General features: G+C 37.1%; 1 protein-coding gene across 7 annotated transcripts in view; it reads left to right on the top strand.

The window, feature by feature from the left end:
* The window catches only part of LOC131040226 (U11/U12 small nuclear ribonucleoprotein 59 kDa protein), a 147,544-nt gene that overhangs the window by 29,383 nt on the left and 90,637 nt on the right, over positions 1 to 27,524 (top strand). For all 7 annotated transcript variants that reach the window (XM_059207737.1, XM_059207736.1, XM_059207733.1 and 4 more), the window contains 3 exons: positions 9,212 to 9,386; positions 9,678 to 10,107; positions 10,287 to 10,370. In XM_059207737.1, coding sequence (XP_059063720.1) covers positions 9,223 to 9,386; positions 9,678 to 10,107; positions 10,287 to 10,370 — 678 coding nt within the window. In that variant the 5' untranslated portion in view covers positions 9,212 to 9,222. The remainder of the gene's footprint in view (positions 1 to 9,211; positions 9,387 to 9,677; positions 10,108 to 10,286; positions 10,371 to 27,524) is intronic.

The raw sequence follows: 27,524 nt of genomic DNA, 5'->3' as shown, positions 1-27,524 counted from the left end.
ACCCTTTGGAAGGGTCAGGAGCGAAATTCACTTTTTAGGTCAAAATTCACCTTTGCTTGATCATTGACCACCTCCAAAGCAATCTCCAGGGTCCATTCTCCTTGACCACTGACTTGTCTTAACAATATTTTGAAGGAAACACTGCATTTTAGGAATTTCACTCTGGACCCTTTGGAAGGGTCAAGAGCGAAATTCACCCTTCAGGCCAAATTTCCAATCTCCTTCACTTCAATTCATCTAAACTCCTTCAGTTTAAATCCACTTCTTAACTTGCCAGTATTGGTTTGATCCTTACAAGGCGAAAAAGGTCAATTTTGCTCAACAACCTAGCCAGGGATAGGACCTATCCAGAATTTCGCTCTGGACCCTTTGGAAGGGTTAGGAGCGAATTTCTCATTTGAGCTCAAAACTCACACTTTGAAAGTCAAACATCTTTCCAAGGCACTCTAAATAGCTTCTTTCACTGTAGTCCAGGCCTGGTTTCACTCAAGTCTTGAAGGAAAAAGTGTTTATAGGGTTTTTCGCTCTGGACCCTTTGGAAGGGTCAGGAGCGAATTTCTTTGCTTGTAAATAGTTCTCTTCTTTCATCCAATCCAAGTTTTATTTGATTCTGCAAGGCAAAATAGGTGATTTTAGGATTTTCGCTCTGGACCCTTTGGAAGGGTGAGGAGCGAAAATCTTGTTTTAGGGCTATTTCACCATCCTTTCAACTCAAATCACCTCCAAGACTTAGAACACCTTGCCTCACTCCTCTCCATGGTATAAAAACCAAAATCTTGACTTGATTTGCAAAGAAAGTAGGTGCTCTTAAGTTTTTCGCTCTGGACCCTTTGGAAGGGTCAGGAGTGAATTTCTCATTTGGCTTCAAAATTTGCATTCTTGGCGACCAAAATCCACTCTAAGGCAATCCAAATGACTTCTCGCACCCTTGTCCAAGCTTGGCTTTGCTCAAATTTTGGAAGAAAAGATGGTTTTTAGGATTTTCGCTCTGGACCCTTTGGAAGGGTCAGGAGCGAAAATCACTTTTAGGCTCAATTCCTTCATCTTTCATGGTTTCTAGCAACTTAAAGTCACTCTTAGGGTCAACTTCTCCTTGATTTTACCTTATCCCACACTTGATCTTAGCAAAAAATTGATAGCAAAGAGAAGTTTTGAGAGAATTCGCTCTGGACCCTTTGGAAGGGTCAGGAGCGAAAATCTCATTCTTGACCAAAAATCATCATTTTTTCAACTTGAAACTTCTTTGCAAGGTAGAATTTCATCTTTCATTGCCCTAGGAACAAGGTTTCATGTCCAAGAAAGGTCAAAAAGTAGGCTTATAAGGAATTTCGCTCTGGACCCTTTGGGAGGGTCAGGAGCGAAATTTCCTTTCCTGGCTAAAATCCTTCATTTTCATAACTTCCAAACATCCCCAAGGATTCCAACATGTCAATTCTCTCCTTCAACATGCCTTGGTCATCAAGATTTGGCCAAACAAGGAAAGAAATGCCTCTTAGAGAGATTTTCGCTCTGGACCCTTTGGAAGGGTTAGGAGCGAAAATCTTGACTTGGGCTAGATTCTTCATTTTTTCAATTCAAAACATCTTCAAGAGGCAAAGACAAGCTATCTCCCTTCCATTCAATTCATAAAAGACCAAGAACTTGACCTTCTTTAATGCAAAAATAAGAGTTTTTAGGAATTTCGCTCTGGACCCTTTGGAAGGGTCAGGAGCGAAATTTCCTTTTTGGTCCAAAATCCTTCATTTTTTAATGCTTTCAAACATTCCAAAGGCTACAAGATGTCCATCTTTCCTTTCAAGATACTCTGCAAATCAAAATTTAGTCAAACTTAGGAGGAAATGAGCTTTAAGAAGATTTTTGCTTTGGACCCTTTGGAAGGGTCAGGAGCGAAAATCTCATTCTAGGCTATATTGCTCACTTTTCAAACTTCAAACCACCTCAAGAGGCAAAATTGGATCATTTTCCACCTTAGGAACAAGGTTTCAAGTCCATTCAAGGCAACAAATAAGGTTTATGATGAATTCCGCTCTGGACCCTTCGGAAGGGTCAGGAGCGAAATTCTCCTTTAGGCCAAAATCTTGCTCTTCAAAAATCCACCAACTCCATCTCAAGGCAAGATCAAACCAATTCATCTTCAAACACGCCCTAGAAACCAACACCTAGCCAAAATTGGGAAGGAAATGTGGACTACAAAGATTTTCGCTCTGGACCCTTTGGAAGGGTTAGGAGCGAAAATCATGATTTGGGCTTGACTCTTGACCTTTTCAACTCCAATTCTCTTTGAGAGGCAAGCATAGATCCTTCTTCACGCATCTCCCTCAAGATCCTGACTTTAGCCAAGGGAAAAATGAGAGTTTTCAAGAATTTCGCTCTGGACCCTCTAGAAGGGTCAGGAGCGAAATTCATCTTCTTGACTAGAATCCTTCATCTTTCAATCTTTACAAGGCTAGAACATTCAAAAACATCACCAAGCATGCCTTAGAAACCAAAAGCTTGTCCTGAATAATGAAGAAATTGAGGTCTTTAAGGATTTTCGCTCTGGACCCTTTGGAAGGGTCAGGAGCAAAAATCACTTCTTAGGTTGATTTTCATCTTCCTTTCAACTCACTCTCACATAAACTTGGCCAAATCAACTTCCTCTTATCGCAATCAAGACAAATCTCCATTATAGTGGGTCTAGGTGAGGTCAAACTAGGTTTCAAGGTCAAAGGAAGGCAAAAAGGAAGATTTCATTCTGGACCCTTTGGAAGGGTTAGGAGCGAAAATCTCCATTTGGGCTAAAATCTTCATTTTCCCAAGGTCTAAAAACTCTTCTTCAAGGCAACAAATGTATCAACTTTCTCAATTACGCCTTAAAAGTCAACAACCTTGGTCATATCTTTCAAAACTCCTTCAATCATCATCAAGTGCATTTGTTCATCAGTTTCTAAAATCATCACTTCCATCTCTCTCTGACCACTGACTCTGCTCAATCGACTCAGACCTGGAGGAAAACTGGACTCTGACAAGAAAACCATCAATCCAAACCTACCCTGACCTGAGACCTATTCACCCTCTTTCTCGATCTAACCATCTCGATTCACAACTAACGACCTCCCAAAACTAGGCTAGACTCAGCTTGAAAGAAACCCTAATACGAGCTTTCAGAGATAAACCCTAATCTAGTCAGCCCAGGCGACCACTCACTCACTCCAAACCTAGCAAGTAGAGAGAAAACCTAACTAAGGGAAAGCAAAAACTCAAGAAAAAGAGGGGGTCCCCATTTTGATGGGGCGATGTGTGAAATGGTCACAACAGAACTGCTGTCTTGTTGTGACGTATTCACACATCGCCCCATTGCAAATGGGGACCCCTACCTTTTTGCTTTCTAGGGTTAGTTTAGTTTGCTTGGTTGCCTGGTCTTGGCTATTAGTCTTTGCATTGAAGGGTTGCCAGGGGGCTCATTAGGATAGCAGGCTATGCTTGAGTCAAGTGGATCTACTCAAGAGATCAGGTCAATTGAGTGATTAGGGGCTATTTAGATCATTCCTAGGGTGTTTTTTGTGTACTATCTGGTCTCACTTCAAGTTGCTAAATCAAACCTTGGTTGAATGCACAATGTCCTTCTAGGTCCCATCCCTTACATCAAGGGTAGAACGAATTTGCCTTGAGAAGTTTGGAATGTCATCCTGATCCTGAAATTTGACTGTCTGGAAAATTGAAGAATCCTCCAAAAACTAGATTTTGCATTATAATTCCTGGAGGTCCGAAACCACTCTCAAACATCCTGACAATATATATGGAATATACCTTAAAGTATAAGAATCTTTCTTATACTTAAATGTTATATTCCTTATATGAATCCTGGCGGAGAGGCTAAAATGTCAAATTTCGCTCCTGACCCTTCCAAAGGGTCCAGAGCAAAATTTCACAAAGGACCTAATATTTCACCTAAGTCAGTGAGTGGTTGAGCGAATTTGCAAAGTTATGAAAGGAAATGCATCAAAGGGTTGAGTCTAAGGCAAAGTCAAGTCGAATCCAAGGTGAATTGAGTCTAGAATAGGAATTTCGCTCCCGACCCTTCCAAAGGATCTAGAGCGAATTCCTCTACATGACACTCTACATTGATCAAAACTATGAACTAATCTATGTCCCAGGTATTTTTTGAAGGCAATTCACTTGTTTGGATGAAGAAATGTGAAAATGAAGTCAGGATTTGAGCCAAAGAGTGAATTTCGCTCCTGACCCTTCCAAAGGGTCTAGAGCGAAATTCTTGTATGACCCTATTTCTTCACAAAACCTTGAACTAAATGCCAACTTGAGGAGCAAATTCACTTAATCATGATGGAAGGAGGCTTGAGAAGTTATGTCCAAGGCATGGGAAGGAGAAAGGAAGTGAGAAATTAGTTCAAAATATGAATTTCGCTCTTGACCCTTCCAAAGGGTCCAGAGCGAAATCCTCAATTTGACCCCCTATTTGGCCTAAGGTATTGAAAAGTGAGGATTTTGAGCTATGTAGATGGCAAATAGACTTGATTGTGGTGAGGAGAGGTGAGTTTGATCAAATTTGAAGGTAAATTGAATGGAAGAAGTGAGAAATCAACCTAGGATGGAAATTTCGCTCCTGACCCTTTTAAAGGGTCCAAAGCGAAATTCCCCATAAACACTATTTTCTTTCTTGTTCAGACTAAAATCCTTGTTCCTTGGACATAGTGGGGGTAAATGGACATATTTGGAAGTGGATTAACATGTCTTTGCCTTTTGAAGTGATGGGATGTGAAGGAGTGAAGGATTTTGTCTTAAAGTATGAAATCAAGATGGAAATCAAGATATGGATTCCTAGGCCTTGGTGGAGAGAAGACTAATATATTTTTGCCTTGAGATGCAATTTGGAATAAGAAAGTGGTGGATTGATGTCTTAATCATGAAAATCGCTCCTGACCCTTCCAAAGGGTCCAAAGCGAAATCCTTTGAAATCCATATTTTTCACCTTGTGTGAGCTAGGAAGGCAAGTTGCAAGGTCATGATGGCAAGAGGATTGAGAAGTTAAGTCCAAGATTGTGAAATGTTGAAAGTGAGGTCTAATTAAGCTAAAAATAAAACGATCGCTCCTGACCCTTCCAAAGGGTCCAAAGCAAAATTCTTATAGGGCCTGTCCCTGGGAAGTATCCTAAGCGAATTCCATTTTGATGCCTTATTGTTAATGATTTAAGGTAAAAAATGCTATGATGGGGATAAATATATCATGTGTACTTAATCATCTTTTGGTTTGTTTTGCAGATGGAAGAAGATCAGGCCAAGACAAGGACGACCTATTCCAGTCCCATCATCACCAAGGACATTCCAAATGCATAAAAGAGGACTCAAGTTGTTTTGAAGCGTTGGAAGACTACAAGTGTTCGAGGAGTTGCAAGCTGTCTCCAAAACCTTCATTCCGCCACACAAAGGAACCACATGATGATAGAGAAGAAGGATCTTACAGGTACTTCAAGGCAAAGTATGCTACTGGAAGAGAAATGACTTGACCGTGAGGAGGCCTCATCAAACACATGGGAGTTAAGGGGGTACATCATTCATCGAGTGCATCAAGGACAGAGGAAGATCAACCAAAGGTCATCACAGAGCAAGTATAAGACAAGGTGGCATCGCAGTCACCGTTCCTCTAGTCGGATAGCTCCACCTCAGCATGTCCAGATTCAACGTACCCGATTCATCGGTGACGGTACAAACTTCGGTGTACCTACCCCTGTTTCCTATTGGTTCTCAAATATTGAATGTAATTTTCTCATTGGCTAACGGAGTTTGTTATAACAAACCCTAATTAGGGTTTTCATCTTGTAATCCTAGCCATTGATCGTAAATCAATCAGAGCCATCAAATTGTAAAGAGCTCCCTATATAAAGCTCTGGCTCTTCATTTGTAAAGGTTAATAGTTGGTTAATAGAGGTTAGAATAGCTAAGAGTTAGTAGCTAGAATAGTGAATAGAATATCAATTAGACTAGATTAGGAAGAGAAAGCAAGAAATTGTTGCTTTGATTGTAAATGAACTCCATTTTCATTGAAGTTATGGTGAAATGCGTTGTTACTTTGCAATATGCATGGTCTCTTGTTGTATCTTCATTTTAGATGGTGGTTAATTAGATTGAATGAAGGAAGTTATTGAATGCATTCACGTGGAATCTGCCTAGTCCAAACCACTAGCCTCTTGCTGATTGTAAGTGTGCCCTGCGTGGTCAACTGGCATAAAATAAGCTTAATCTCAAGTCATTACGCGTCTATTGTTCATGCATTAACTTGAATGGTGATCAGTGTTTGATGGTGTAACGATTTGAACATCTTCAAAATTCCCTTAGAAGATCGCACTGAGTTGGTGTGGGATTGTTCAACCTGATGGTGAGACCCAGCCCAGTAGGACTCCACCTAGTCGTTCATCCATCTTCTTGCCTTCTAGGTCTTAGATTAGATTCTTCAAACCCTATATCTTTTGATGTTTCTTTATCTTCCAGCCTGTAGATAGGATTCAAGTTCCAGCAAATCAGACGCTCAGGCATTCGAATGTAAGTCCCCTTGTGATTCCAGCATAATCACATCATACCACAAGAGCTTATCCACACGTAGAGACCCTACATACCAGAACTTTGGAGTTATTTCGAGTGATCCTTAGGCAAATCTTCAGCATTCGAATAACTTTGTTCAAGAGAGGATAAAATACCTTGGTATTTTATTCTGTGTTCGCATGTGCATAAAAAACACATCAAGACGTCTGAAGGCCCAAAATGGCTCACAGAGCCCCTACAAAGCTCCATGATCCTCATAATGAGTCCCCTAACCATACCGTTGACCTGCGGGAACTCATTACTCGAATGATAGGTCAACCCCGCTCATCTCCTATCGCCTAGAAAGGGGACATTACATTTATCCCTAGAAGATGAAGACTTTTAGTGTGGTTATATGAAAAATGTTATGCATGGATTATTTATTATCTCTTAGTGAATTAATCAAAGCCTCGTTTACTGAGTTACATAGTTTGTGATTCACATATTCATTTGTTTGGAGGTAATGTGGAGCCCTTTGATAGAAAATTTATGTAGATTTGCTGCCTACTTAAAATTCTGAACCACTATTATGTTCTCTATGCAATATCATTCACTTAATGTAAGCTTAATACAATTATTGAGACCAAGTCAACATAAAGGCATATCGGGGATGTATAAATGTAATGACCAAAGTGAATGATGGGTTTAAGTTCAAATGAACTACCATCAACCACTAATTTGATCAGAGTGGACAGACACAAAACATAAATATAAAAGAGGCACACTCAAAATGAAAAATATGATATTCTTCAGTAATTTAAAAAAAAATCAATACATCATTATTTGTCAAAAATGCATAACCCTACCACTTGTCTACACCATAATCTCAAACTGAAATTGCAAACACATAATCTAAACCTAATTGTGGCTTCCAGACTTCCTGTCAATCTATTATGCTACGTTTACTGAGTTCCTTGCAAGATTACTTCAAGTTGCAAGCTTTACTCATCAAATTCCAGCAATATTTGTCGCTATTTTGCACTGAATATTTGTTGTCATGTTTCTTGTTTGCTATGAAGGGATTCACCTCACAGCAGTTATAAGATCTTGGGCATTGTGCCAAAACTCAAGCTATACAACAGAAGATGGACAAAATAACATGTCTAGTTTTATGTCCTAAAATGTGGCCAAGGATCAAAATGTCATGTATCAATCATCTTTCATATAGACACTCAACATTGTATCTTGGATGAATGACCACAAATCAACTTTAGCATGGTATCTTGGGCAAATGACTGCAAATCAACTTTAGCATGGTATCTCTGGCAAGAGACCACAAATCAGATTCAGCATGGTGTTGTGGGCAAGATACTGCAAGACCAGGACATCAGATTTACCATGGTGGCATGGATGAGGGTTCAAAAGCCTTGGATATCTTGATGGAACCACTGTATTCATAAAAAAAAATTGTGCCGATTGAAAATAATGGTACTCAATTCTGAGTTTAGTATAGGAAAGTTATGATCTGTGCAACTTGAGTAGACAAGAGGCCATAAAACCACCTTCTAAATGGTGGTGTAGGGGCAAGATTGTATGTAGTATGGGGAAATTCATGACATCATTGCACTCTTAAAAAATTATGCAATAAAAAAACAGCATGAAATTTTGAGTTTGTATTGAAAGTTATGATCCCTGCAAGTTGTGGGTCCTTGACAATTTGTTTGTGGCCACAAGATGAGTACAGTAAATGATCTCCAAGATAGTCACTGTAAGATAATCTGCAATATATCTATATTATTAAATTCAACAAATTGGTATTCAACATTGTGTTGCATCTGTGGGATCACATGATCAAATATGCAGGATTAAGTTGTCCTGCTATGGATACTTTTTCATTATAATTCTTAGGTCTTCGATCAGATATTCAGTGTAGGGATCAAATATGAACGTGCTCTATGATTGAGATGCCTTACCTTGAGAGCACCTCTAGAAGTTTGATTTTGCAAAAGCTTGAGAACATTGTGAAAGATGACTACCATTGTACTTGTGAACAAGAAATATATCTTGCATTACTGTTGCTTTTAGTTCTGCAAGCAGCAGTGGCTATGTTCAAAATGGTAATTTTTGTAGAACATAGGGCTGGAAAAATAATGTGACCAGTAACATTTATCTGTCTTATATCTATAGCTGTATACTTTTTGGGATTCCTCTTTATGGACAAGAGACTGATCTTTATGGACAAGAGACAGAAATGAACAGACTTTTGATTCTTGGCTCATGTTTATTTAGTCAAGACTTGAAAGTCAAAATTATTTCAAATCCAAAAATGGATATAAGTAAATGATGCATACGCTTAAACTATTATTATTGAGAGTAAAATGGTAAATAGAAAAATGGAGAATTGCTTCTTATCTGTCCTCAGCCAAAACAGTAATGATTTGGTTTTGATGTAAAATATTTATCAGAAATTCCTGAGTTGTCACTCATATTAGAATCTTGGGTTTTTATGATAGATTTGTAGCACTTTTATCTGACAATGGCACATGTGATCAAAAGTGTGATATATGTGAATGATTATTATCACAATCAAATTAGAGGTATTATTTATGAAAAGGCAACTAACTGATTGAGACTTAAAAGTAACTGATAATATTAATGGGTATATGGCTCATTTTTCTTCTCATTCTTTCTACAGGAATATTGGCAATGGAACCAGGAAGAATATCGATATCATTACCTACTGGAACACATCCTGTTACAACACAGATGTTCCCTCCAAATATGCCCCCAAGCAGTCCTCTTTGGCAAGGCTCACAGCTGCAACAGAAACTTAAGGGCCTTCTAGAAAATATTTATCTTTTGAAGGCTTTGTATGTTTAAGTGCTTCATCTTCTTTCTCTTTCTCTTTTATTCTCTTCTCTTCTTCATTTGGTCAGCTTCACTAATGGGAGTTCAGTTATCAAATCTTGGGCCAAAAAGCTTTCATTTTCTTTTGTGCATCTCATCATTAAAAGTCATATGTGTTTGTTTATTCATGGATTTGTCATGTTTTATTTGATAGCTTAGTGTGTTTGCAATTATTTGGCTTGGAGATATGGTCTGTTTTTACATTACCATTTGTTTATAAGGTTATATGATTGTCTTAATTTTTCTTATTACAGAACAAAAGAGTTAGATGTGATGACTCTGATGAAAGAATCGGGAGAGGTTGTTAAACAAACATGTAATGTGGATAATGCAGAATACGAGTCGGGATCGATATCAGTTCTCAAGGGAAACTTTGCTGAGTGCAGAGGGATTTCAGAGAATGTGGGAAAGGATCAAACATCATTGTTTAAGAGCCTTGTTGAAGTGATTAAAAAAAAGCATATTGATTTAAGTACTCAACAATGTATGGCCTTCCAGGCTGGAAAGTTTGTGGAGTCAACTTTACGGCACGAATTGGTTCCATTGGATGCAGTCATTAACCAAACAAGTCAATGGGAAGAGAGAGCAGCAGCAGTACGCTTAGCAGACAAAAAGCTAAAGATTAAGCGCAACCGACGATGGAGGAAGCATAAACGGCAAGCTGCAGCTGACAAGCGTCGCAAAGTAATGGAGACTGATGTTGTGATGTATTTGTTTGGCCAGTTTTATTGTGGCAATCTGATTGTCAAAGACAGACATGCATACCAATCATTAGGAAACTGCAAATTGAAAATTTCCTATGCTTTATCTGCTTTTTGATTGTATTTTTTGGGTAATACGAATTTTCTCTTCTATGTTTACAGGAGTGTGAAAGTTTTGAAAAGGCTGACCAAGAGGCTGATGATTGGAGGGCAAGACAAATTGCAAAGGACATGGCAAAGCGAAAGGTAAATTGCCCATTTACAGTGAGAATCCTTAAATTTGAAATATGGAAGACTGATTGAGTGGTAAATTATCAAATGCCCATGATATTAGAGGAATGTCTGTAATTCAAAACTGAGGCCTTTGGTAGTCGCAAAGGATAGAGTTAAGGTCACCAATGATCTGAAGTTCTTTAGAAGATGAGGATGTCTTTCATAGATGTTAGAGCGATTTATAATTTTCATGTATCGTTTTGTCTTGATTCTGTACCACTTGCATAATATATAGCTTTCACCTTCCATTTCTTTCTCTCATAGTAATGATTAATATTAGATTTGGCCTCATCTTTATCTTCTGTGATGTTACTGAATAGTTATTTGCTTCTATCAATCAATGCTTTTTCCTTTAGTCTTGCAATATTTTTAATGTGTAGTTCATTATCTTCCTTATAGAATTTGGCTTTTTGGAATTAAAATGTCTGCTTCATTTTTTTGTAGCATGATATGCTAATGGTTTATGTGTAACATTGGTAAAATGGAGAGTGATAGAGTGGAATAAAATTCACTCGGAACACATTATTACATTTGCACTCTATGTTAGCATGGAATAAATAGAACAACCACCTTGAAGGTGTGTGCTGGTTTGGTAAAACCATGCACAAGCAAAGATCTAATGAAATGAAATGATATTAAGTATGTTCATGTGTCCATAAACAGTCTATGGTACCATATTATTACCAAGCCACATCTCCATGCTAGCAATTACACATGCTCATGCAAAACCAGAAGTGAACAGAAGCAGAAAGAAACTTCAAGACCCTGTCTATTTGATTTTAAGGGTGCTTCTTATGCATAAATAAGGAAATTATCTACTCAAATAGTTCTGACATAGAGTCAGCCTCTAAGATGCTGATCATTCTATGCCAAAGCACCTCTTTGTTTCCATTACCACTTTTGTACAAAATACAGAGTCACTCTTTGTAATCCTCTTAAGGTGCTGTCCACCTGTCAGATTAACACTTGTTGAATTCAACTGTTTTTCTATAGGGTTTACGATCATCTTTGTTTTTCATTCTATTTCCCCTTCTATGTAAGATTTTTGCTAGTGTTTATAATTTGCCTATAATTTTGTTAGGTAGTATTACTTTGTCCTTTCAAGGTCTTCTATGCACATGGCTGGTCTAAATTTTCTTCACATGATTTTTGATTTCTGGATTAGTGTTTTGTCATCCATATAAGCTAATACCCCATATTTATTTTAGATTTTGTTTCATATCAATGCACTTTCTTCCTTTGAGGTTCTTTTTGATTGCTGCTATAGGGCACATATTGCTCTTAATTCATTCAACTTTTTTTAGGTAGCCTATCAGTTGGATTGTAGATGTTGCCATTATCATAAAATTCATTAGTGCTGAAGATAGAATCTGACTGGGTCTGATGCATTTGTGATCAAGCATTTGTGGCTTATTTCTATTTTTGTCAATTTCAATTTCAAATTTTTTCTGGGCACATGTCTAGCAGCCATACAAAACCATTGTTATGATTAGTTACTCAAGCAAGCCCTGTCGTTTTTCCACTCCCATAATTCTGCCGTTGTTTTGTAACAACTAAAGTGCCCCGAGTGCATTTTGTATCCTTTCAATTTTGCATGTTGCTCAAGTACGTTTATCGTGAAAATATTGCCCAAAATGTTCATATTCTACAGCCTCTAGGGAATCTCCCTCTAGGTTAAGTTTGACCATCTTTTTCTCATTGAGGGGATAATTTGAGGATATTATTTTTGTTGATGTTTTATTGCATTCCTACCTTTATAGAAAGAGCTTTAGGGACTTCTAGCAGTCTCTCAAGGGAGTCGTCCCAAGCAAAGTCAGGTCTTCAGCATATAAGAGGAGCTTCACAACATAGCTACCAAGTGTACACCTCCCTCGTCCTTATTCATTATTCCAATTCATTAAACATATCCCAAACAAAAAGGGGGACAATGAACAACTTTATTTGACCCTATGTTATAGCTTTTGGCATTGACTTGCTCATATAGGCTATGGATTTGTGCTCTATAGCTATCATCTATGTCAAGCTCAATAACTTTCATCTTGGTATTCTGTTGAAGGCTATCTTAAAATATGTGATGTGAAATATTCTGTTGGATTTCTGCTCTATAGTTATCATCTATGTCAAGCTCAATAACTTTCCTCCTTTAGTTCTTACTTTTTTTTTCCACGGAGTGCCTAAGTGTGATTTTATGGTCTATTGTTGAATGTTGTGGTCTGAAACCTGCTCCCTTTCTACTTTGTTCTTCTCTACAACCCATGTTAATACATTGCACCATACCCTCAAACAATTTTGGAAGGATGGGATGTCGAGACATAGACCAGCTAGGACTCGAACCTAGGACCTTCCATACGCTGCTGGAGTGCTCTACCACTGAGCTACTGGCCCCTCTTGGACCAGTCCATCGTCGGTCCGGGTGTGGCTTATTTCCAACACCAACACCCCCCCTTAAGCCACACCTCTTGTGTGCTTGGGGCTCCTAGCCTAGACCTGGCTCTGATACCATGTCGAGACATGGACCAGCTAGGACTCAAACCTAGGACCTTCCATACGGCTGGAGTGCTCTATCACTGAGCTATTGGCTCCTCTTGGACCAGTCCATCGTCAGTCCGGGTGTGGCTTATTTCCAACACCAACATGGGATTCGACAACTACAAGGTATTTCTTTGTAGTGTGTCAAATTATGATATTTATATCAGGATTCAATTGTGCAATTCTTGAGTCAAACTCATTGACTCATTTTTTGGGAGTTCATCCATCCATCCGACTCAAGTGTGCTTAACCATGGAGTTTTCCCCAAGATCAAGCTCACTTAGCTTATCATCCTATTTGCAAAGCCTTCAACAAGTGTTGTGTATTATGTAATATGAAGTTATGAACCATTCATTATAGAGCCCCTTTAGCTCATCCATTGACAAATAGAAGGTATTTTTCACAATGTGTCAAATTATAATATTTATATTAGGATTTGACTATGTAGTTTCTAAGTCGATCCATATTTCATTAGAAGTGGTTCATACAAACCCATCTTTCATGAGAATGAATCCTCCACTTTGCTCATTGCATCTTGGTGATGCTCATAGGGATGAAGCATCAAGATTTCTTGGGAGGTTAATCATTCAAGTACTACTACAACTCAAGCATGCTTAATGATGTTGCTTCCCCAAGATGAAGCCCACCTAGCTTGCTACCCCATTTGCAAAACCTTTACAAGTGCAGTGCTTTATTAACCATTCATTATAGAGCCCCTTTAGCTCATCTATTGACAAGTAGGAGGTATTTTTCATAGTCTATCAATTTATGAAATATATATTAGGATTTAATTGTTAGTTTTTGAGTCAAACTCATTGACCCATATTTCATGAGTAGTGGTTTCACAAGCCATCACACATGAGAATGAATGCTCCACTTAGCACTTATTTTATCTAGGTAATGCTCTTTGGGTGAATCATTTACTAGTAGAAGTAAATTGCATCCTATGCAATTTCACATCATATATGCCTTCCTTGCATTTATATTTAAGACGATAATGCTCATCATCCTTAATCCTGATCTAAAACATCCCTGTCTGTCAAGCATATCCTTTTTCTCGATCATTAGGTCTAGTTTTGCTCAGACAAATGTGCCACGCACAGATGTCCACGTGACCCTCTAGCATTTTGTGAAAAGCTATGACTGTACTAGCCGTTGAGACATTACTCTTGTCGCATTTCGACAGTGTAATGCCTTTGCCAACCCCTGCAACGACATTGGGAATAACTTGAACTTTATATTTTGGACACAATCCTTTCCTTTTTGCCCCCAAGACCAAGATTTAAACTTCATTCTTGCATATTCGCATTCTTAAGCAACATTCTAGCACTCTCAGCATTCTTACTTGGCTCTGCACACCCTTTTCTTTGTTTTTTCTTCATTCCTCTCTTATATAGTGATACCTTGGAATTTCATGGTCATTATACAAAGATCATCACTGTGGCTTTGGAGACCATTGGTGCTTATCGCATTTGCAAGCTGCCTGGCGTCTCTTGCTTAAGAATTGGTAATCTCTAAAGTTTATTGGGTATACTATCTTACTTTTATATTCGATAGCATATTATTTATTTCTATTGCATGTCTATTATCTTTTCATTTGTCTCTATTGTCCGTGGAGGTGGAAACACCAAAATGGGGGTTTGACTATGGCAATCCCCTATACAACCACCCAACAAATTATTTAGTTTTCTTGGTGATTTCCATCCTTTCCTTGCCATTTCATACTCTAATCTAATTTAGCATATCTTTACTTTGTTTATGATAATCTGTTAAATAGTTGCATTTTAGTATTCCTTGAACTCTAGACACTGTATAGATCATTTTGTTGTCTTTTGTGACAATCCTTGTTCTCTGTTCGTATGGGATGCCAATGTGCCATGCCGTCATCTGTGCCCCATGCAAATGTCTTGGACAAAGTGTCAACCGGATTGTCCAGGAAACCATTGTTTTTTGTACCTCCTGTTCTTGAATCCCCAGGAATTAGATTTAACTCTGTGCACACTGAAAAATCACATTTTATTAAATAGTTTGATAAACTTGAAGGTTGTAGTAGCCTCTGGAATTATCTGAGTGGAGGGTAGGAATCTGATGTAATGTCCCCATTTTCATGAGGATCAGTCCGTAGAGGGGTTTGGCCTATTACTTGACCCCAATAGGCCAAGGAGTTGATAAGAGGGGCGCTTGGGCAGTTACTCATGGCTTCACATTTTAATTTTATATGATTTTTCGTGAGATAATAAATTCTCACGTATGATGTCACATGTGTTGCACTTTATATTCATAATGATATTTTAATTATCTAAAGTGCAAATTAAATAATAAAGTCACTTAAATAATAATATTATTATTTAAGGGGAATATTCTAGAAGTTCAATTAAATATTATTTTATTTCTTCTAGAAGGAGGCTGACCTCTTGAGGGAAAAGAATAAATAGAGGAGGTAGGCTCATTGTTGGGCATCGGTTGTTTGATATTTGTATTGATTGGTTTTGTGGAGCCAAGGGGTTTCTGCAGATCTTTGTCTTTGGGAACGAAAACTCCCATTGATAGCATAACTGAGGGAGTGAAAGATCTCTCGAGGGGTTGCGTTGAGGAGGTGATACTTCAGTCATCTCATTTGAGATTCATTGGTGGCCAAGGGGCCAGTTTCGTTTGGGTTCATATTGAAGACATTTTGGCATTAGGTGTCTTCAACGATTTTGGGAAGAAGACTTCAGCTTATGATCTATTGAAGCCATTTTTGTATCTGCTATTTTTGGAGAAAATAGGCAAACTCTTGAGGAGCTATTGGAGGTGATTTTGAGAAGATTTGGAGGAGATTTCAGTCACATACAAGTCTGCCATGAAGGTTGATCAGACCACATGAGACTCGCATTTATGTTCATGGAATTTGATAGAAGGGGCAAATTGTTCTAGGTATTTGACCAATCATTTTCCTTAGACTAGACCATCATTTCCAGCATGTTTTGAAGGCTTTCCTAAGTTTGAAGGGGACATGGACAGTGGTCGTGAACAGTGCTGTCGCTATAGTGATCGTGAACAGTACCGCTACAGTATCTGGGCATTTGTATTGGGTATTGCTTAGTTCTTCACTTTCAGCATTGGGCGATCTCTTACCAGGTTCTTTTTATGGATTTGTAGTGCATTGATGGTATATCAGCCATAGGGAAAATTGCTGTTGCAGATGTCTTTAATCAGACCGATGAGACCTATCTATGCAATTGAATTATGATTAGTCAAGGCATCTTTATGTTCCATTGTATTTGATTAGTGCATACAATAAAGAAGAAATAAGTTGCAGATCATTTTTGATGGTTTGTCTCTAATGATAACAGTATGCATGCCAAGTGTTTGTCTTTATGTCTGTTGGCTGTAACTGCACATTTCTCGTTTGAAATTCATGTATATGCATAGGAAGGGTTAAAAGAAGTTATTTATGCAATGAGCTTTAGATTAGATCCTTTGCAAACATTATTTGTGCTTTGGGGACAATAACACGAAATGATATCAGTCTGATAATTCATACCAGCAAGTCTAAAGTTTAATATCAGTCAAAAGTCAAAACTGCATAACACGCAAGGTTATTCAACTGTCCAGAAACCTGCATAACATGCAGGGTTACAGACAGAAAACCAGAACAGCAGGTTGTCAGCTAATTGTTTGACAATATTCCTTGCATTTCTAGTCCAATATTAGCAGGGGATATTACATCCGAGCTCTCAAAGGACTGATTATCCTTTGTAGTACATTTTTCCCACTCGACACTTTCATATATTGTTATTTGATGTTGAGACTATGTAGCTTCGGTAAGATAAATGATTGAATGAGAGACTTCATTCATCTCCCATTCAATCATCTATTCTATCGATAAAGACTACAAGCTAATGGTAGACATCATGATTGATTGAACTTGTTATAATCATCTTTATATGCATTTCATGTTTCAAGTATTTATAATCTATTATCGATCGAGATATGATTGTATTTCTTTTGCAGAGATTTCAGTTATATTTCTTATGCTGTGAATGTGATCGGATCTGTATATCTATTATAGTTGCCATATGACAACACTAATTAGTGTTGTCATATGATAACTATAATAAGTTATCTTATAAACTTGCTTTTGCTCTTATACCGATCCTCTATTTGATTTACATAATCGAATTACACTTGCCATGTTTGGTATCGATTATCATTAATAGCAAGAAGAAACATTTCAAGAAGAGAAAGAACCGACGTGAGAAAGGGTCATCTAAGAAAGACATCTCCCACATTTAGTGCTTTAGGTGTGATCAATATGGGCACTACGCAGCAAAATGTCCTTATAGAATCAAACAACAAGCTACATTTGCAAAAGTGAAAAGGGAAGAACATGACTCCGAGAAGCATGTATTTTACTCTGCCCTCTCTAGCCAAGTATCCAATAAATCTAACACCTGGATCATTGATAGTGGGTCTTCAAGACACATCACTGGGTATAGAGAATTATTGGATTCCATGTTAGAAGAATTTGATGAAGAAGTAACCATTGGTGATGACTCTGCACATCCAGTGAAAGGCGTTGGTACCTGCACCATTAAGCTGAAGACATGCATGTCCCTCCAACTCATCGGAGTCCTATTCGTTCCCGACATCAAGAGGAACTTAATCTCTGTATCTGCACTTGAAGATGATGGGTACAAAATAACCTTCATGAATGGTAAAGTTCTAGCATGGCCACAAAACTCTTCCATCAAGAAGGCTATAACCATAGGGCATAGAAAAGGCTATTTGTACGAGGTATGTACTGAATCTAACCTAGCCCTACTTCATGAGATTGCAGATTCTAATGAAATTTGGCATAGAAGATTAGGTCATTTAAACTTTCATGCTTTATGTTCAATGGAAAAATTAGTAATTGGTTTGCCTAAGTTAAAACATTACCATTCTGGTACATGTAAGGGGTGTGCCCTAGGCAAAAATACTAAGAGTTCCTTTCAGAATAGTTCTAGGAAAACAAGCAATGTTTTAGAACTAGTTCACTCTGACCTATGTGGGCCAATGTCTGTACCATCATTAGGAGGGTTCCTTTATTATGCAATATTCATTGATGACTTCTCCAGGAAGACCTGGATCTACTTAAACGTAAAGAATTTGAAGAGATCCTGAAGAGATTTAAGGAATTCAAATCTCTCTTTGAAAACTCTTCCGGAAAGAAAATAAAAATCCTAAGGACTGATAATGGGAGGGAATATACCTTAGACATTTTTAGGGAATTTTGTAAAGAAGCTGGGATTAAGAGGGAGTTCACTGTTACTTACAATCCCCAACAAAATGGGGTTGCTGAGAGGAAAAATAGAACCATTGTAGAAGCAGCCAAAGCCATGCTTCTTGATCAAAACTTAGAAACTCATCTTTGGGCAGAAGCCTCCAACAGTGCTGTATACATACAAAATAGATGTCCTCACTCCTACATTGAAGACAAAACTCCTGAAGAAGTTTTCACCGGGATAAAGCCTGGTATCACCCACTTTAGGATATTTGGATGCCCTATTTACTTTCATATACCTAAAGAGAAAAGAACAAAACTAGAACCCTCTGGAAGAAAATGAATCTTTGTTGGATATAGTGAAACCTCTAAAGCCTACAAAATATTTGTGCTTGGACATAGCAATATTGAACTTAGTAGAGATGTAATATTTGAAGAAGACATAGCCTTCAAAAGGGCTAAATACTCTATTGAGTCAGAAATCTATGCTCTTCAGACCTAGAAGAGGATCCCACTCTTGAGATTCAGAGGGAGTGTTCAAAAGAAAATGAAGTACAGATTCCTCCCCAAGAAATCCCTAAGGAAAAAACCTCTATTGGCTCACAAAACAATGGAAGATGCAAGGAACTTTGTAGCTCCTTCAAGGACTTTTAGAGAAAGTAAGAGGCCCTGAAGATTCACTAGCTATGTAGCCCTAATGAATTCTCTCTCCAAATCAGAACCCTCTAGTGTACCAGAAGCTCTTAAACATCAAGTTTGGAAAGATGCCATGTCTGAAGAATATAAATCCATCCTAAACAATGATGTGGGAAATTGTTCCTAGGCCAAAAGGGAAATCCGTTGTCTCATCCAAGTGGCTATTCAAAATCAAACATGCTGCAGATGGTAGCATAGAGAAACATAAAGCCGGATTTGTTGCCCGGGGGTTCTCACAGAAAGAAGGAATAGACTATGATGAGACATTTGCTCCAGTTGCTAGATACACCTCTGTCAGAACAATACTGGCCATTGCAGCAGCCAAAGGTTGGAAAGTCCACAAGATGGATGTGAAAATTGCTTTCTTGAATGGTAAAATTGAGGAGGAAGTCTACTTAGAACAACCATAAGGGTTTGAGATCCACAATGTAGAGACACATGTGTGTAGATTAAAGAAAGCCCTATATGGTCTAAAACAGGCTTCTAGGGTCTGGTATGAAAGAATTGACAGCTATCTCCTGGGATTGGGATTCTCAAAGAATGATGTAGATCCGAATCTTTACTTAAGAAAGTCAAAGGTGATATGCTGATATTGATCTTATATGTTGATGATCTTCTGATTACAGGAGAAGATCACCTTATTCGTCAATGTATGAAAGACCTTGAAAAAGAGTTTGATATGAAGTATTTACAAGGTTGCATGGGTACGGGGGTTCTTGGAGACGTCGGGTACTGGTATTGGTACTGGTACGACTATTTTTTCAAAATAGGAGACGTGGGTACTTGGAGACGCCAAATTTTTTTTTTTAATATAATTTAATAAATTATAGAAAATCTGAAAAATCTGATGACATTGAACTTTCAAAACAAGAAATAACATTAACTATTAACTATTAACTATTAACTATGAAGTTTAGGATCAAAATGCCATACAATCATTGTGTCATAGTTTCAAACTGATTAGTGATACTGATTACATATTGAAGATAGCTTGATAAACAACAAGCTGATACGCAAACCAAAAACTGAAAGCAAAAATTAGAAATGTTATATTTATAATCTACTCTTCTTCGCCATGATCATCCATATCAAAGTCATCAGCTATGAGGCTCTCCAAATAGTCATCACTCTCGAATTCGGGTTCCTCTGATGGTAATAACAAGGGGTGAATCAGCTAGTCCATCTGCTTCAACCACTTCATCTACAATGGCTGCAACTTCTCCATCAGGTGAAATTTGATCCCATTTTGCCGAAGGACCTTCGTTGTATCCAGGATCTACACGAGAGAAAAGACGAAGTGAGCTATGAATGTACACCAGGTTCTCTGCTTTCTTTGATCCTAATCGGTTCCTCTTTAGTGAATGAATGAACCCATAAGTGCTCCAATTTCTCTCACAAGATGAAGAGCTAACCACTTGTGAGAGCAATCGTATTGCAAATGTTTGCAATTCAGGGGCTTCACTTCCATGATTCCACCACCACTCTATAGGGTCTTTCTTTACTTTCATATCATATATAGCTTCCACAGAAGCAAAATCACCTTGCCCACGTGAAAACTTATTCCATTGAGTCCTCATAATTGAAGCTTCCTCACCTCGGCCATAGATCTTTTTAACCGCACCCCAAAACCCCTTCATTACCTCTTTATCCTGATGTGGAGCTCTCTTTTTGGTCACTTCTATATCATACCATTTAGGATTAAGGGCATAGGCAGCACAATGAAGAGGTGTGTTAAGTTTGTTCCACCTTCCATGTAACTTTTCTTCTATCAAAGGATATAGAGAAATATCTTTTGCATCAGTTATTTTCTTTACTCTTTCACACATGGAATCTATTGCTTCATAAACCTCTCCCAAACATGCCTTATCTGAATCTGCAAATTTGATCACCTCACATATGGGCTTAATAAAGTCCACAACAAACTTAACATCAGCCCAAAAATGCTCATCAAGGACCATAGCTCTCACCTCAACTGCAATATCTGATGTACATTGTTTCCAAGCTGCCCATGCATCACTAACAATCGTGGAACACAAAGCTCCTTTGACTTAACAAAGGCGGTCAAGAAGAATGAAGTAAGAAGCAAAACGTGTGTCAGCAGGTTTGAGAAGTTCCACCTTGGCAAATTTACGATAAATGGCTTGTGTGTGGTGATGGTTACATATGAACATTTGTATCTTTCTGCCCTTCTCTATGAGATCTGAAATCCATTGGAACTTGCCAATATCTTTGAGAGCATTATTTAATGAATGCACACAACATGGTGTCCAAAATATCTGCCTGTACCTCTTTTGCACCAACATGCCTGCTGCTTTACAAACAGGGGCAGCATCAGTAACAACTTGGACTACATGTGATGCCCCCACCTCCTCAATGCTGTCACATAGCTGGCTATGAAGAAATTCTACATTTTTTTCTTACCCTGAACAATCTATTGCCTTCAAAAAATAAGGCCCTTTGCTACATGTTACCATGATATTAAGTAGTGGACGATTCTTGGCATTTGTCCACCCATCCATCACAATACTACATCCTTCTTGACCTCACACTCTTTTCAATGGTGCAGTTTGTTCCTCTAATCGACTTTTTAGTTTATCAACGAGAGTAGTGCGAAGCTTCTCATACCCAGGTGGTTTATAGCCTGCTGGTGCATTATTGATAACACGAACCATCTCTTCATAGAATGGAGAGCGAGCCACATTGAATGATATTCCATTTGCATAAAAGAATCGTCCAATGGCTGCAACAACTGCTTCTTGTCCTTGCACATCAAACAATCTTCCAATGGGGTTTGCGCTGCCAATGTGTGGTCTTTTGGGAGCCGGTTCAGTTGCTAAACCTCTAGAAGTCACATCCACGTCTGACTCTATATCATGACTGTAAGCTGTAGTAGCTGCCCCTGTTGTTGAAGCATGAGAGCTTCGCATAACAACTTTCCCATCAGCCCTTTCCTGTTCTCTCACAGCATCATATCTTTCACACTCATTTGTACAACTTTCAACACCATTACATGGAAAGTGGAGGAAATGAGCCTTCACCCTCATGTAGGTAGCTTTCCATCCCAAATTACAAAGTTTGCATTTGATAGTGGCTATTCCACCTGATCCTTTCGGCCCTGGAACACGATCAACATACTTCCATAGTGGGTACAACCCTTGTCTTCCTCCACCCGACATTTTGAATGCTCAATCTGAATAAAAATTAAAGTTTAAAATTAAAACAAAAGAATAATATGATTATAATTTTTTTCTTACTGCTCAATCTGGTAATATTACACATGGCTAATATTCTAGTAAAATCTGAAATTATTAATAATAAATAAAAATATTAAATAATTTCAATAAAATCATTAATAAAAATTAAAAATATTACACATGGCTTATATTTTGGTAAAATCATTAATAAAAAATTAAAAATATTACACATGGCTAATATTAATAATTTCAATTTGTAATATTAGGCATTTTACTAAAATGCCTAATATTACAAATTGAAATTATTAATAAATAAAAATATTAAATAAATTATTAAAATGCAATTTTAATTTTTTAAATGTAACGATAATATTTTTTAATTTTCAAGTATATGAACTATGAAATTTATATACTTGAAAATTAAAAAATATTATCATTACATTTAAAAAATTAAAATTGCATTCACACAGTGTGAAACATTCACATTTCACAGTTTATATACTGTGAAATAAATTAATAATAAATATTATGAAATTTATATAAAGTTTAAACTTAAAGTTTAAAGTTTTAAACTGTATATAATTAATAATTATTAATATTATAAATTTATAATATAATATATCTTAGTTTTTAGTAAAAACTATAAACAAATTCACATTTCATAGTATATGAATTGTGAATGTTCGATGGTAAACCATCGAACATTCACAGTTCATATACTATGAAAATGAAAAATCGATGTATTGGAACCCAGCAAAAACGTAGACGAACCCAGCAAAAACGCAGACAAAACTAAAATTTAAAGGCCGAAGTTGAATGCGAAATAAATAAAACCTGTTGTTGGCTGCAAATCGTGTTTAAATCTCCTGCAAATCCGAATCGTAAAACTAGTATTTGGGTGCTATTTTGGACTTCGCGCGACTGCAACCAATGTTCGCGTGACTGCAACCAGTGTTCACGCAAGGCAACTCATGTTCGCACGACGCAAATGGTTTTGTGTTAGGGTTTCGTTGACTTTTTGACCACCGTATGTGGTTGTGACGTTGCGATTTTTAGGTTTTTTTAACCTTTTTCACGTGTTTTTTTATTTTTTATTTTTTTTCTGGCCTGGATACGTTGGGAGATGCCCTGCCGACTTCTGCCCATGTCTCCTGAAAGTGGAAACGCATCCATTGGCGACTTCCACACTGGATACGTGAACCAATATCCGGTGCGGGTCTCCAAGGGTCTAGGGTACGTTTCCCTGCAACCTTGAGTATTTAGGCCTTCTACATTACTTTCCTAGATTGGAAGTTTGGCAAAACTTTGACAGTATTATGCTTAATCAAGGAAAATACACCTTAGACATATTGAAGAGATTTGGTATGATGAACTGCAGACCCATGACTTCTCCTATGGAAACTAATCTTCACAAACTGAAGGAGGCAGCAGCAGATTCCCCATTGGTAGATCCTACTCTCTACAGACAGATGATTGGATCATTAATGTACCTGGTCAATACTAGACCTTATATCTGTTATCCAGTAAATGCCTTGAGTCAGTTCATGTGTGAACCTAAGGAGATTCATCTTATGGCTGTAAAACATATCATGAGATACCTTCAAAGCACTCTTAACTATGGACTCAAGTATGAGAATGTTGGTTTGGATCTTCACGGGTTCACTGATTCAGATTGGGCTGGAAGTGTGACTGACAGGAAAAGCACCTTAGGGTGCTGCTTCAGCTTGGGTTCAGCCATGATATCTTGGATTAGCAGGAAACAGTCTTTAGTAGCTCAGAGTTCTACAGAGGCCGAATATATCGCAGCTTCCATGGTTGCACAAGAAGCTGTATGGCTACAGAAACTACTTGTGGGATTATTCGAAGAGCCACTGAAGCCTACTATAATTCATTGTAATAGTCAAAGTTGAATAAAACTCTCCATGAACCCTGTATTTCATGATAGATCCAAACACATAGAGATTCCTTATCACTATGTGAGAGATATGGGGGTAGGAATGTGATTCAGTTGCAGTATATCAGTACAGGAGACCAAACAACAGACATACTGACCAAGCCTCTATCCAGAGTGAAAGTTGAACACTTCAGGAAAGGACTTGGTATGATTGAATTGTAATTTGCTTTATAATCTGTACTAATATATGAGATGTTTAATGTGTAAACTTCTTTTGTTGTGTTATGACTTTATGGGCTCCACCCCTTGTGTACATTTCTAAGAGGTGACGATCTTTTAGATAATGAACACTTGTATTGAACATTACAAGGTGACAATCTTGTAATGTTGATATCATGTTGACTTGATATCATCTTGACTCATGGATGTGCCATGATATGTTATGGTAGACATTATGCGACGTAATGTCAGTGCACATACCATAACCTGGATATAAGAGAATTCAATATTCTCTAATTATTCTATATCCAAGGTATCGCGTGTTATGCGATACTGATATCACGTGCTATGTGATATCTCTATATCACGAGATGATGTGATATATTTTTCAGTATCACGTGTTATGTGATACATCATGTCACGAGCATATGTGACATGATCTTTTGTATTACGAGGTCATGTAATACATTCTATTATGAGAAATGTGATGCTATATAATTAGATGATTATTTCAATGTTTATGTAGGTCTTCATTTATCTTCCCTAGCTAAGAGGGAGTGTTGAGACTATGTAGCTTCGGTAAGATAAATGATTGAATGAGAGACTTCATTCATCTCCCATTCAATCATCTATTCTATCGATAAAGACTACAAGCTAATGGTAGACATCATGATTGATTGAACTTGTTATAATCATCTTTATATGCATTTCATGTTTCAAGTATTTCTAATCTATTATCGATCGAGATATGATCGTATTTCTTATGCAGAGATTTCAGTTATATTTCTTATGCTGTGAATGTGATCGGATTTGTATATCTATTATAGTTGCCATATGACAACACTAATTAGTGTTGTCATATGATAACTATAATAAGTTATCTTATAAACTTGCTTTTGCTCTTATACCGATTCTCTATTTGATTTACATAATCGAATTACACTTGCCATGTTTGGTATCGATTATCATTAATAGCATTAAGAATAAACTGATTGGTTATCGGTTAAAATGATAATTAAATTGCATTGGAAATAAACTGATTTGTGATCGGTTATGATTATGATTGAAACAGCATTAGACATAAACTGATTGGGATCGGTTATTATTCTTTATGTATCAGCATTTATATAAACCGATAGTTATCGGTTTTTCTTAATGAAAAGGCACCTCTCTTGGATTGATCAAGACATGTCTTGATCGGACATGTCAAGAGACATGTCCAGTCAAGGCATGCCTTGATCTTTCAAGGCTATGCCTATATATTTGCCATGAAGGATGCTGTAGTAAATATCGAAATCAATAAATGTTATCTATAGAAATCTGCAATATAAGAAGGAACAGTCAATACAAACAATAAAAGATTAAATATATTCCTTAAGCATTGAAGTAATTCAATAAGAAAGTAGAAGAATATATAAATTCTTACAACTTCAGATTTTGAACATAAATTTGGATTACGTTTACATTTGATAAGATAAAATTTATAAAAATCATTATCTATCTGTTATTTGCTCTTAAGTTGCTCTCACAAGATCTTGGTGATTAGTATGCGCTTAATAACAATATTTACTTACCATATTCTCTTAAGCTTGCCCTTATGAGATCTTATTGATCATAAAGTAGTTAATATTTTATATTAAAATTCGTAGGTCATTATGGCATCCTCATTCATAACGTCCATTGTCTCCTTCTACCTTGATATTTAATATAGTGAAATACTATATATGATTATTTATTATATATGCAATATAGTTATATATTTTTAATTATATAATTATTAATTATGTACTAATATAGTTTTCTTTCAATTTGTAAAGAGAGGGAATCTATTGGGGCCCTCATCCATGACAAATAAATGACTTTCATACAACTAAGAAGACAAAGTGAGACAATATTGCATCCCAACCCACCTTGCATTTAAGAGCCAGGGAGAGAACACTATTCTAAGACAAACAAAACAAATAAGAGATGCGAAACCCTTTCCGAAAACACCTCTACTAACCCTTCAAGAGAGTGAAGAGTAAAATCAAGCTTGTGCTGCAATCAAACTGCTTCTCTTATAGGAATAAATGGTTTCCATAGTCCATTGCAATCCATCACTGATTGGCTTCCAACCTCAACTATTCCACTTCATGCATTCTCTCTCCTTGCTTCTTCTTCTTCTTCTTCTTCAGTGATACAAGAGTGATGGTCTCTTGAATCTCTAGAGGATATCTCCCCGCTCAAACATCCAAATCTTATATTCACAATCTGCATGCAAAACTGTAGTATGATTTTCTGTCTTTGCATCCACATTAAAATTGGCATCCCTCGACAAATTCCTAGCAACCTCATTTGGAAAAAACTTCTAATGGAAATTTGATTTCCAACAAGAATTATCCCTTTTGTATTATCCAATTTGAACTTTTTGTCTACACTTTTCTTTGGGACAACAATTTGCTTTAGATTCATGGCTTTCTTTATGGAAAGTAGTTGATCCTTCTCTTCTTTCCTAAAGTCATAAAACAACAAATCCTCCTCTTCCAAAATTTAATTTTCATCCTTAGAGAGAAAAAACCTTGTTTTTATTTTCCTCTACACTACACTTCAATGGAGACTTTAGGCCAAGTCTTTCAACTCTTTCAACATTGATAGAAGTTGGGGACCCTACTAGAAAATTTGTCTCCCCCAACAAATCCTTTGAAGAAATTGGTGATGGACTGTTAAAAATTTCTATTTGATTTGATAAAAAATAATTGTAGTTCTCCCAATTGATTTGTTATCATGGTTACCGTCTCTTTGAACCCAATTCTGGTTACTAATTGAGAAGCAATCAATAATCTATGAAAATTGGCACTCAACAATCTTATGTCTAGGTTTGTTGCGTTTAAAATTGTAGAGCATAGGGAATGTTGTAAACAAACTAAATCATGACTTTAGACCACATCGAGTAATATAAATTATATATTTACGATCATTCGAGATACATTACAAAGTATTATGCAAATGCTTAATACACTACATTCTAAATGACCGCCAGCAAAAATGGGTAAGCAAAATCCAAGCTTACAATTTTGATATAGAATATGTCAAAGGGACCAATAATGTAGTAGTTGATGCCTTGTCTAGATGACCTTATTTGAACACCATAACAAGTCTCACAGGGGATTGGAAAAATTACATCATTGCAGAGTATGCAAGAGATCCCCAAGGATAAAATATTCCTCATACCCAACTCAAAGATGAAGAGTAAAATCATGGAGGAATACAATGACAACCCGTTAGCAGGTCACTAGGGATATTTTAAAACATACAAGCAGATTCGGGAAAGGTATACATGGAAAGGTCTCAAAAAGGGTGTTCTGAAA

The sequence above is a fragment of the Cryptomeria japonica genome, chromosome 7 (assembly GCF_030272615.1).
Source record: "Cryptomeria japonica chromosome 7, Sugi_1.0, whole genome shotgun sequence".
Lineage (NCBI taxonomy): Eukaryota > Viridiplantae > Streptophyta > Pinopsida > Cupressales > Cupressaceae > Cryptomeria > Cryptomeria japonica.
Note: the sequence above shows the minus strand (reverse complement) of the source record. Positions and strands in the feature narration are given on the sequence as shown.